The 13,206-nt window shown below is 45.0% G+C and overlaps 1 protein-coding gene across 1 annotated transcript; it reads left to right on the top strand.

The window, feature by feature from the left end:
• Positions 1–9,529: 9,529 nt before the first annotated feature.
• pfdn2 (prefoldin subunit 2) lies at positions 9,530–9,907 on the top strand. Its single transcript, XM_041198709.1, has one exon. The coding sequence runs from the start codon at positions 9,530–9,532 to the stop codon at positions 9,905–9,907; it is 378 nt and encodes a 125-aa protein (XP_041054643.1).
• Positions 9,908–13,206: the final 3,299 nt, after the last annotated feature.

Here is a 13,206-nt window from a genome sequence, read left to right on the forward strand (position 1 = left end):
AACTTGATGTCTTAAAGAGTGAAAAGAAAATGGAAGCTGTTTAAAGCTATCACAATTTTTAGTGTTTGTATTGTCCCACTTATGCTTGTTAATATACTTTACATGATTATTTGTGGGATCTTTAGATTATTACATCATTTTGTTGATAATCTCTGCATTTATTTATTATTGAACTAATTTGCACATGTCATATAATAGTCAAATATCACACTACTGATTTTCAAAATAGCATTATTTGGCACAAAGAGACAATTTTACTAGGAATTAAACACCTTCAAAAGAAAGATTTTCCTTTGGAGCAAGGTGTTGGGGTCAATTTTTGCAGCTGGCATATATCACAGATGGCAAGGAGCATGTTTGATAAGAGTCCTGAGCAATTTTCTTGGTGAAACCTCATATAAATAGAGCAGGTGAACTGTCAACCTGAATCATGATGTATTGGCAACTTGCCATTTAGCTCAGGGTACCTGAGGGTCACAGGCTGATGTGAGTATTCGGCAGCACCTTAAAGAAATTTGGAAAGTCTGAGGTCTAACGGAGCAGCAGATTTAAATGGCATGAAGCTGTAAGGAGCACAGTACAGAGAGAAGTTATACATAAAGAAGTCTTGCTTGCAGCTTTGATCCATCTAAATAGCACCTCAAACTGCCACCTCTTTACCTGCACCATCCACACTTTGTGTGCTAATTGATACCAAAATGACACTGGAAGCCCAACCATATTTATTCAAATATATTAATCAGGCCCCAAATTGTTTCTGCATGAAGCGCTAGCCACCTAAATTGAGGTCTTCCTAAAAATTCAAACAATGGTCAGTCAGCAATATTAAAAAAAACCTGCACTTCTGCCTCGTTTTTAAAAGCAGGGTGATACTGAGATAAAAACGGCAGCACTGTGTATAGAGAAGGTAGCAGCTGAATTGTTTTTACTACATTGCAAGTGCTGCTGCCTCCGGACCATAAATCATTGAGCTCTCCTGCTTTAAAACCCTCTTGTTAGTGAGTGTAATTGAATGTACTCTGAGACACACATCAATGGAGGTTAAAGATATTTTCTCAGAACTCAATCTGGGGAGATTAAACACATTTTAGTGTTATATGTTGAACTGTTTTCTTTGAGCTAGAAGATAATATTCAATGTTATGTCCAAGGATTTAAAACCTTTGTATGGATAGACTGAGAGTTTACCACAAAAAAAAAATTGATCAGTGAACTTGACTGCAACAGCATTGGCCCTAGAGCCAGTAAAATGTACACTGTTCTTTTCCCAATTGCACAACTCTATGTGTAAGGATCTGTAAGCACATTGTATATCATTTGTAGAAGAAACTGGCTTAATTAGCTGTGACAGAAGGTTATATTCAAGAGCCGGAGATATTAAATAAACGTAACAAAAACCATTTAGTACCAGCTGCCACCTTTGGGAGCACATGTATATAAAAAAGACCAAAATTATTGTTAATGAAATAATACATTAATATTTAAAGACAAGATATTGTGCTCACAATGGCTGCAATAATAAATATTCTAACATAAAAACATTATAATACTACCTGCTATCAGAATAGCCAAAACCATACATACAATTAACAAGATCATAACTGGGGAATAGAATGCTTTTTCATTTTGCAACATGCCTATTGAAATTTTGGTGAAGCTGCCCCAAAATTTTCATTTACAAAATTTAATAGCAAGGGAGAGGTGACCATCAATCTTTTTGTACAGCTTCATCTGGGAAACAGTCCAAAGTCCTGGAGGGCCAAACTGTTGTTCCTAGTCCCAATATGCTGGTCCTGAAATTCTGTGCTATGGGTTGTGCTGGGTTCATGTTAATGTGCCACTGAAGCTCCATAGAGCTGAATCTGCCAGAAAGTTCCATTAGCTCGTTTTCATATTGATTGGTGGATCCACAGTGCAAATCCAATGTAAAACAGGAATAATGAGCTTGAAGTGCTCAATAATTTGAGTGCAACAATAAAACAGCCAAGTCTAGCTGAAATTTGTAGCAGCAGAAATATAGGAATAAGTTTGACTTACCAATTCATTGTCAGCAATTTCATTGGATGGCTCATGTGGAATATTTTGCCCACAATTCAAGAACGGCTTGCACCCAGGGAATTTGACATTGAAAGTCAGAAAAGGGGAAAAGGACATTCAAAAAGAAAGGGAAGAAGAGCTCACAATTTCAGTGGGATGAATGTAATAAACCTCCTCAAAGAGAATGAAGACAGGAGAGACAGACTGCTGGACCTGTATGGGAGAAAACCTAAAAATCAAGAAACAGCATCTAGTCAAACACAAGCTTCTATCCCATTCTCTGTCATTTTAGGTGAGAGTGCATTACCTTTCCAGTGGATGCTAAGAAGGAAGCTGTCCATGGCTTCAAGGTCACTGGACCAGAACTCAAAAGCACTTGCCTGAAAAGAAGAATATTTATGGAAACAATAAGCAGGCCTTTGACATCTGAGAACATGTTGCAAATGACAGTGGTAATTTTGGTGTTCACAACCCTTATTTGTGACAAATTAGCAAAGCTTTTCCTTCATTGTACACATCAATGAAGGATATGTCTGTTCCTCTGGAAATTGCAGCAGATCTTGACCCAAGGACAGACCAGTCAGTAGCTCTTCCTTCATGAAAGCACAGACTACAGCCCTATAGCCATTGGGGGAAAAGGCACAGCATCCTGACTTCCAGAAGCAGCTGAGATAGAGGCTGCTGTCTTTTGTAGTTTCAGGGCTAGTGATCTGCCATTAGATCTGCCAGCCCAGTGATCACTGAGACATAGATTCAGGATACATTTGAATAATCACCGCTGGGATAGACCTCCCTGAGGCTGTTGTCTCTCCAGACAGCAGCACATAACATTTCTCCAGTGATTCTTCGTAGAGCATCATACCAGTGGTATATAGCAGGTGTCACCAGGCAGTGAAGACATGAGTTTCAGAGTATACCAGTAGTGGCACCTATTTAGGAGTAAGTTGCAGTGACAGGAGGCCACCTTAGCCCCTTAAGTCTTTTGGAGTATGAGCTGTCATGATACTGGCTCTAAGCTTGCACCTTGGAGAAGGGCAAGAATAGGAGAAATAAGGGTACTTTAAGCCACCCAAGGGAAGCAGTGTGTTAGGATATAGTAGGTTCGCTTATATCCGCTGTGGAGTTTGCTGTATTAAAGGAGAATGTGCACTTTTATTGTGGTTTGTTATTCTTAGTGGTTAGTCATACATGAAAGGGTATACTTATTTTGTGCTGATTTATTCAAGTAGATGATTGTTATTGTAATGTAGGAACAAAGAGGTTTGACATGCTGGGATGTTCTTGGGTAAGGTAGTGAAGTGTCCTTTATTTAAAGATGGAAGAGAATGAGTTAAGGCAATTGTGACAAAGGTGGACTGAGCTAAACAGTAGAGCTTACTTCCATGATCAGATGTGCTCTGATGTTCCTTGCAATAGTCTTCTGCAGGATTCCTCAGAATCGTAGCCATTCTGATGCTCTCCTCCTGTAATTAGTGCCTCCAAAGGTGGTAAGGCCACTTCCTCTAGCGGGTGCAAATGTATATGTACAGAGGTTTTTTGTATCAGAAAAAATATTTATTGCAGGGCACAGAAAGCTGTAATTGTGCAGAACACACCAGTTGGAGCATACTGGAGATTTAACTTAACAAGGAAGCAAAAGATCCCTTTTAAAATCCCAATCATCCTCTTGACCTCTTTGGTAATGGTGTGGGCCTTGTTGCAGTAGTCTTCAACCTTCCGTTTTGGAAACGCTCTGAGAAGGGTCATTCTCCATGATAGTAGGGAGTGGGCCTGTCACGGGTAAGCCTTGTATTGTACCAATTTTCCTCATTAAAAATCTCAGGGAGGATCAAATTCCATGAATGAATTCAATGTAGCAACTTACAGCAAAACTTGCATCCAGGATTCTTTGCACATTGTCGTACAGGGGTGAAATGAGTCTATGCCAGTCATGCAAATCAAGTCAGCGAGTTTGCAGTCTGTCATACACAACTGATTTCAAAAGAAAATTGGATATGATGTAAAGAAGGCTGTTGATTTACTATCAGTCCATTCCATGCTACCAGCATAGACCAATTTCACCTCAACTATCATCACCTTAGGAGGTTGTGGGGTTTGACTGTAGGAGCACAAAAAGCAATATGGGTGCCATCTATTGCATCCTGATACTACAAAACTGAATGTTCTTGTTGACTTGCTGTAATGTTAAATTGGATGAATTCCCTTAATTTGCTGAGAAATACATCAGTCACCTGAAAATGTCTGGATGGCACCTTGGCTGGGATTGCTTGGCTCAACTGTGACTGTCTGAAATGAACCAGTGCCATAAAAGTTACATACGATGGTTATCGCTGTAGCCACGGACAGAGGAGTGTGGGCAGATGACTGTGACTGCAAGTTCTCTTGTGACAGATAGCAGAGTTTTTTTATCCTCTTTTTGCTAGAGCATAGCCTTCTAATATAAATCCCCTCCCTATGATTCTGCTGTGTGAACTGCCTTTACTGTAAACTCTTTGGGAGGTGAGGTAATATTTGGCAAGTGTTCACATTCAATAAATGTTGTCTCATCCTCCTTTTCTCCATTCATTCCTCCTTCTCTTTCATTATAATGATGGCATAAAAGCTATGTCCAAAGGGAATGCCATTACTAGGTCTGAGACCCTCAGTGTGGAGGTGAGTTATCCAACTTAACTCCAAAGATTCTTTATAAAATATAATATATTAATACTTGAGACCATTAACAAGAGCACCCAAGAAAACTTACCTTTAGCAATTCTTTTTGTATTGCATCGCAATCCCATGCAATGTCCATTGTCAGGGTTAAACAAATTAACCGCCATTGTCTTTGGCTCTTTTACAAATTATGCGCCCTATTCTAATACTCTCCAGCCCAACAGCTCATATTCCACCATTTGTAGCCTTCAGTTGATCCAAAATTACGCTGTTCATATTCTATCCTGCACCAATTTCCCCAAACCCATCACTCCTGTACTTTGGCTTCTGTTACCCCAACTTCTCCGGTGTGAAAAGTGCACTGAAATGCTCAGCGCTGCCAAGGTGGGGGTTGAAAGAGGCCGGGTGATGGTGTTTCTGTGGGTGTGGGTGAATGCTGCCTCAGGGAGCTGCAGACCTGAAAATCACCAAATAAAGGTTTTAAAAGCTGAAAAAATGTCCATGCATCACAATCAGACACCTGAAAATATAGCTGATAAAAATGCTGCCCACAGATATTTATTTTTATTTTATTTCATAATGGAAATTTCATCCCACCATTGGATGAGGTTTGATGAAAAATGCAAAGTTTGCCTGGCCAATTCACAAGTCCGCCAACCATAAGGTTGGATGGGCAATGAAAAATTGGAGACAATTGTGCCTATAATAGAGGGCTTAATAGCCCTCTTAATTGTTGGTGGGCGCGCCTCCAACTTTTGTGCATGTCCGCCGAGCAAAATATGGCGCCAGTGCATGGTGATGTTGGGACGCTCACCTGATGTCTTCTTGCATTATTTTACACCCGATCAGGTCAGTCGATCATCTAGCCACAGGCTATGAAGTCTAACCCTATATCACTGTGCCACCCCACCTCAGCTGTGACTATGTTGGTGGGACAGGGTATACTCAGGATACTGGTAGCAAAATATGGAATGTTATCTGAGGATGTTGAGTTGAATAAATTAAGAGAACCCAGGATTTCTTTGGTTTATCTGATTACAATAACAGGATGCAGCTAAAGGCAACTGATAAAAGAGAGCTATTGAATAATTTCAATATTCCTAGATATTCAGAGCATAGAGAGACCTGCAGAATTTACACTGAAATTCCCAACAGGAAATCTAAAGCTTTCTCACCAAATTTGTCTCCCCAAAAGTCTAATTAAGTGCTGAATATTAAGATGTAACTGCAGCAGTTCTTGGATTCTTTACATAAATGTAGAGGCCTGGTATGAGCACTACTTATTCTGGCGCAGTCATCATTGTTTTTTATTTGTTCATGGGATGTTGTATTTATTACCCATCCCTAATTACCCTTGAGAAGATACTGTTTAAGGAGGAAGTTCCAGGATTTTGACCCAGCAACAGTAAAGGAACAGCAATATATTTCCAAGTTGGGATGGTGTGTGAATTGGAGGGTAACTTGCAGATGATGGTGTTCTCCCATGTACATTGTGTCTTTGTTCTTCGAGGTGCTAGAGGTTTGGGGTGTTTTTCGAAGGAGCCTTGGCAAGTTGCTGCAGTGCATCTTGTAGATGATACACAATCCAGCCACGGCACGCTGGTGGGAGAATGAATATTTAAGATGATGAATGAGGTGTCACTAGTGCAGAGTGCTTTACCCTGCATGATGTTGAGGGTCTTGAGAGTTGTTAGAGCTGCATTCGTCAGGCAAGTGGAGAGTATTCCATTACACTCCTCACTTTGCTTTGTGGATGGTGGCTTTGGGGAGTCAGTGAGTGCGTTACTGGCCCAGCCTCTGGCCTGCTCTTCCAACCACTATATTTATCTTGTATTTATCTTGCAAAGGATTTTATGTTGCAAAGTCTTGGCATCCTGCTGCATCTGTCTGATGTTAAAGATCCAAATAGTATGCTGTGGCGAGGATAAAAGCAGCTTAAATTAGTTTTCTCCTTCATCTAGTTAAACTACTACAAGAATTAGGTTGGGACTAATAATATGCCAACCAATTGCTTTTCCAACTTTCCGGCCCATTACCTAAACAGCCACACTGATTTCCTGAGGCTAGGTCTGCATACAGTATGCAAATTGTAAGCCAATATTTACAGTAGCCTTTATGTGAAAAATAACATGAGTAGTGCTGGCAACACCAGTCCTTGTTAACACCATAGGGAAATCCTTGGCCACTGTTCTGGGAATCATCAACTGATCAACAAAAGTTTGTGCATTTAAATGCAGTGAACACCCCAAGGTTTCTCACAAAAGGGAAATGGCCAACAAGCAGTAGTGGAGTGCAAAGTAGTTGAGGTGACTGAAAACTTGGTTGAAGCAATAGTTCCATCAGCATTAAAATAGCTGACAAACAGCAAGAAACTGCTAAATTAGTTATCATCACACCCATGTTAGGCCCATAAAATATGCACAGCTATGTTCATTTCGACCTTGGTGTGTGGTGGAGGAGGATAAGGATAATGGGTGGATGAGCGTTGGTGTGAATTAGATGCAGACAGTAGATTTCTGTATTAGTTGCGGTCTATGTAGGATGAATGATTTGATCAATTTCTAAATCATGCCAATGCAAAAGCCTAACTCCAATGTCAACAATCCCTATGAATTGAATTGTAGCTTTGTGGGCAAAATAATTGAAATAGTGGATGGAATTTTCCCATGCTTCCTGCCACAGGTTACGTAGTAGGTGGAAGTGGAGAATCCAGCGGCAGGCAAAAAGTCAGAAACCCGTCAATGTCAAAATGGTTTGTGATTCTGTCAATGGCGGATCAGTTATCCCGCTGCCTGATGGTGTGGACGCTATTTGCATTCATTATCATCTCATGAATGCTCATTATAATAGCTGCTCACCAGAATCTTGTCAGGCCTTCCAATCTTGAGTCACGCCAGCGGGATATTATGGAAAACCTGTTTGAAAAGGGGTGGCACTCGTGACTTTGAGGTGAGTGCAACTAAAAATAGCCTACCTGCCATCGCGCTGCACCTGTCTTGTTGCAATGAACGCCACACTGCTGGGGCTGTAGGGTTGATCTACTCCAGCTCTTTGCCTTTGTTGCCCAGAAGAATACCATTGCGGTACTCATGCAAGCCTCCATTTTCAGACCCTACCCTGATAGGCGAACACAAGGGGAGGACAATGGGGAAGGAAGACTGTGCAAGGGCTGTGAGTAGGGAAGGGTGAACACAGGGGGGCAATGGGGAAGGAAGACTGTGCAAGGGCTGTGAGTAGGGAAGGGTGAACACAGTGGGGCAATGGGGAAGGAAGACTGTGCAAGGGCTGTAAGTAGGGAAGGGTGAACACAGGGGGGCAATGGGGAAGGAAGACTGTGCAAGGGCTGTGAGTAGGGAAGGGTGAACACAGGGGGGCAATGGGGAAGGAAGACTGTGCAAGGGTTGTGAGGGGCAAGGAGGTGGAGGATGATGGGGAATAATGGAAGGCAGAGGGTAAACTGAGGGGTGGGAAGCTGGAACCTGACAAGGGTACATGAAACACTGACATTCAAGGGGGTCAAAGGTATAACACATGTTTGACTGGGAGGAGATGCACGCAGACTCTGGAATAGGGAGGGGTGGGGTTGTTAGTGTGGCACAAGTGGGATGGGTCGCACACAGACTTAGAAGGTGGGGTGGTGGGTGGTATAGGAGGGGACACTGTAGTCCTCAGTCAACAGGGCAATGGAAACTCTGTGAAAGTCCAAGTCCTTTGTCTGGGTTTTACAGCCAAGAGTCACAGAGTACAGACACTCTTGTGGCGATGTGGAAAGGAGTCATAGAGTGCAGGCAGTTCCTGGGCTGTGTGAACCTCATAATCAGAAGTCAAAGAGAGGAGAGAGTCCAGGGGTGCAGCAGGCACACAGCAGGAGGAGTCACTGGGAGCACGGTTTACTCCAGCTGCAGGGAGGGGCAAGAGCTGTGTGCTCCAGTGGGAAAAAGCACAGCTTGGTGTGCGGGGCTATCTCACAGTCGCTGTCTTTGGGCTTGGCTGTCTCTGTACTGGGCCGCAGATGGAATGGCGATGGTACTGGAAGGCATCTGCAGCCTGTAGCTTGGAAACACATAATAAAGAGGTGGTGGGGTTGGTGGTGGGGTTGGGGGGGAGGTAATGTGAAGCTCTCCGGATGGAGGGGTTTCATCTCAGTAGGGGGCCGTGCACACAGCCTCTTGATGGGGAGGGTAGAGGTCCACATGGGGCTTGGGCACGTCACAAGTGATGGGCTCGGGGGGAAAGGTAGGAATGTTCACCACAACAACAAGCGATCCAGTATTATTGGGGAAGGCTGGGGATGGAGCTCTACCTTCAAATCGTGAGGTTTTAGATATATATCAGACACGGACAGCGGGAGAGGAAGTGTCAAATTGCGTTTCAAAGTAATAGTGGAGAACCACCACCTTGCTGTACCACAGGAATAGTACTGACTCAGATTGAAAGTACCAGCGAATCCGATCAGGAGGGGTCTGAAGCAGTGGGGGAGGAGCAGGCTGCTGGGCTAAGGAGTCATTTCTAGGTGACACTCTCTTACTTGTTGGTGCTGCAAGAGTCTGCTTATTGAGAAAGGAGGAAGACTTCCTTGAGAAGAAAACCACTGAAAGCCAAGGCCTTCATTAGCCCTGTTAAAGGGCTATTCAGAACTCAGTGGCTTCACATCACAGTCATTGCATCTCAAGAGTAACACATAGGGAATTAGAATTTGGGAATGCAGGCAATAATGAAGGAGGCACAGTTGTATCATATATGGCATTCCATCAATGAAAGCTTCTCCCCTATTCACCAGGATTGGCATTCATAACAGGCCAAAGGGCGTCCACTCATTGACCATGAACAACTGATTGGTCATGGAGGGAGTGAGTGGTGGGTCAGTGCCAGCTGGCCAGGCCAACCCGGCCTCAGGCTCAGCCCTGACTCCCGAGCAAGTGCTGGCTGGCTTCAACAAACTGTGGCAGGAGCAGCGCGGGCTGGCAGGGGAAGGGGCCGAGCTGAAGCAGGAGGCGGCAGACCACGGGCTTGTGATTGACATCCTGACAGAGGTGGATCCCAGACACAAGTTTTTCTGGATGGTTGGAGGAGTGCTGGTGGAAAGGACTGTGAGAGAGGTACTGCCGGCTCTGGAAAGTAACAAACAGCAGCTGGTGAAGCTGATTGAGAACCTGAACGCCCAGGTGCAGAGTAAAAGTCGGGAGTTGAACGAGCATTGGGAGAAGTACAACATCTGATTGATGAACGAGGACGAGAAGGCAGCGTGGGAGAATGAGTCTTGCTTCCGAGCAAGGGGCACGGGAGTCCTGGTGTCCTAGGCTGGTGCGATGGGGAGGAGGTGGGCACAGTGCCTACTGGAAGCCTTCTGTACCCGTTCCCTCACTGCCATGTATATGCTTTTACAGCCACCTCCTTGGAGAAGCATAAATCAGGCCTTGTGAAATTTGGTGGCTGTTTGACCTTGGAAGGCATCACGCGGTGGTTCTCTGGAGCTCTGAGGCTCCTGGGTGTTCTTTTTTTCATTTAGCTGTGTTTCTGATGATTAAACTTGTGTGACTGAAAAAAAAAATTGCCAAATCAGAGATTGGAGCACAGAGCTAGGTTGGGTCATTCATCTCATTTACACCTTATCATCCCACGCAGGGCTCCAGATGTTACATATCTGTGATGCCATCTTGGTCACTTCAATGTGTCTCAGGGACAAAGCTGCATTAGCCACTATGCAAGTAGTTCCACAGAGGAGCGAGAGCAATGCGAGAGAAGACTTGAAGCTTTCTCTATCATATAATGATACTAACACTGCTGTGACTGAGGATGTGGATATGCCTAGGGATCTCCTCCTCCCACATGTCTTTTCTTCTGCCACTACCACTGCGGAGACACAAATGTCATTAGAATTACAATCCTGATGAGCTGCCCTCAATCAATGATGTTCCTTGAGGAAGAAGGGTTAAAAACACTCACATCACAGACTTCAAATAAAGATTTAAACACACCTCCCTGACATCTCACAAGGGTGTTGTCAATTGGGATTGACAACACAGGAATGTGAATCTCACAATGGGACACTATCACTGAGTGGGAGGATGGCTAAACCTCAACATAAGAGGGTTCCAATGTACAAATCACAGTACATGTGATCACTCCTTCAGTTGCCCAAAACATTCGCATAATCGTCAAATGTATTCACAGAAGCGGTAATTTCTTTACACTGGTAGCGCACCCATGTCCCAAAAGTGCCATAAAAATTTCTTAACTTTCCTAACCCTACCCGGGTGCAGGCCCGACATCCGCAGCAGGGGTGGAGGTCTCCGGTCTGATAAGGGTCTCCTGCTCAGGAACAGATACACCCTCGGCAGTCTGAGCAGCTGGAGTGGATGGGGTCACAGGTATAGGGGGCTGTGAGCAGCTGCACACCTTGGAGTGTCCTGAGAGGAGGCCCCCTGAGGGGTTCGGCTGTGGGTGCCCGAAGACCCCACCCTGACTCCTGCAAGAGATGGTGCACCCAGAGGGAGGTCAAGGTGCCTCATCCCCATGTTGCCTACACCTTGATGGTGCCCACCAGGGTGTGTGACCATGGAGTGCAGGGCCGAGCACAAATCCTGCAAAACCTGCCAGATGAAGGTCGCCAAGGTGGTCACCAACCTTCCCATGGTGACCTTGAGGTGCTAGCATTTTGGAGTCATGACATCACAAAACACAGACAGACTCCTCCACCGTTTGCTCTAGTCTGCTGAGTAACTGTCGAATCTCTGCCTGATGTTCCACCACCTGTCGTTGTATCTCCAGCATTGAGTTGGTGGCCGCTTCCAGAGGCTCATCCTCTGACTCAAACTGAACGGGTGGCTGGTCGACAACAGTCCTCTGAGTGCCGGACCTGGGCTGTCCCTGCCTCCGACTGCTTTGGGGATGTGTCAGTGAGGTGCTTTCCGGAAAGTGACCCAGAGCCTAATCTACAGCTGTGCGCCACCAAGGTATGTGTCTCTGAGCTGGTGGAGGATGCGGGTGAACACAGTGACAGTTCTTCCAGAGCTTCCTCTTCCAATGTGGTCTGGGGGCTCTGACTTATGCTGGGCTGCCTTGTGGGCCTCCATCTACTGCTGCCTGGAAAATAGAGAAGAGAGTTTCAGTTGATGAGCATGAGCACCCTAAGACAGCATGTGGCTCACAGTGATTGTCAGGATGTGATGAGGTGATGGACCCGTGATCCACACTAGGTTAGTGAGACAAACCAATCTCCCCTTCGCCTCAGGAGTGATCCCTCTCCTCCCCAGCCAGCTCAGCTGCAGCCTCCTCGAACTCAGTGGAGGCAATGATGTTGGCCATCCCTCCCCTGGTCTGCACGCTTTCGCTTCTGTTGCCCTGTATGAAGATGAAAGAAAAGCATGTGATGAGAAGGAATGGGGCAGAGTTTGGGTGAGATTCATGTCCCCTGTGTGTACTGACCCTTCCCCAGAAGGGCCAGAGGATGGAGTGTGAGCAACATGATAGATGGGATGGTGGTGATGTGAAAGTTTCCATGAGAGAATGAGTGGTTATTAGTGGGTACCCCACTAATGGTTGTGTGAGATCCCTGAAGAAAGTAGCCATTTGAGTGCATGATGCCATGATAAGAATTTGATATCAGAGGGAGTTCAGAGTTGACTTACCGTGGTGGAATGGATGAGATCATTCATCCTGTTCCTGCGCTGGATGGCGTTTTGGGCACAGTTGCAACGCTGACATCCTATGCGATGGCCGCCCAGGTTAGAGAGATGAGGCTGGTGTGCTGCCTGGATCCATCCCCGGAATACAGGACATGCCTGTGTGCCCGGACTCCCTGATCAAGGCCTTGAGGTTCCGGTAGGTGAAGCAGAGTACTGCCTTCTTGAGGCTTAACGGCCTTCTTCTTGTGCATGGAAGACATCTGTAAAAGTCTTCTGGAGATAGGTGGGCTGGTGAGAGTGAGGTGTATGTGTTCAACTGGTGTTTAAATATGGTGCCCAGACCTGTGACCCCATTAGCTGACACTGGGCAAATGAATCAGCTCCTGACCCACCAGGTGATTTGGTCCAATACTTGCCTGTGTGTGATTAATGAACTTCAGGTGCGGAATCGGGATGAGTTCCCGGTATTCCGAGCAGCAGAGTGGGGGCTGCCAAAACCGCCCGGCATTGCACTTAGACTCATAAATGGAAAATTCCACCCAGTGAGTTATAGAACAAATAAAACAAACCAAATACACGCACTGGAAATGGTATGGAGTGCTTGCTATATACTTCTGATCTCTTCGACTGACAGTAAATGATGCACAAATCACGTTTATTAAGAAGCAATATTGAAGAGAATAAGAGGAAAAATAGAATCTTTATAAATAGCACGTTGCAATAAGAGGAAGGGTGGAATTGTCCCAGATTTGCAGTAAGTGCGGTAGCGGGCAGGATAAAGAGTGTTTTACCTGCTGGCTGCAATGGAATGTTTTCGCACCATACGGTCCCAATGCCGCCTCATTAATCATGCATTGCTGGGAAACACACCATCTCGCTGGCAGGCGGCC

This window comes from Carcharodon carcharias, chromosome 11, assembly GCF_017639515.1.
Source record: "Carcharodon carcharias isolate sCarCar2 chromosome 11, sCarCar2.pri, whole genome shotgun sequence".
In the NCBI taxonomy this organism is placed as follows: Eukaryota; Metazoa; Chordata; class Chondrichthyes; order Lamniformes; family Lamnidae; genus Carcharodon; species Carcharodon carcharias.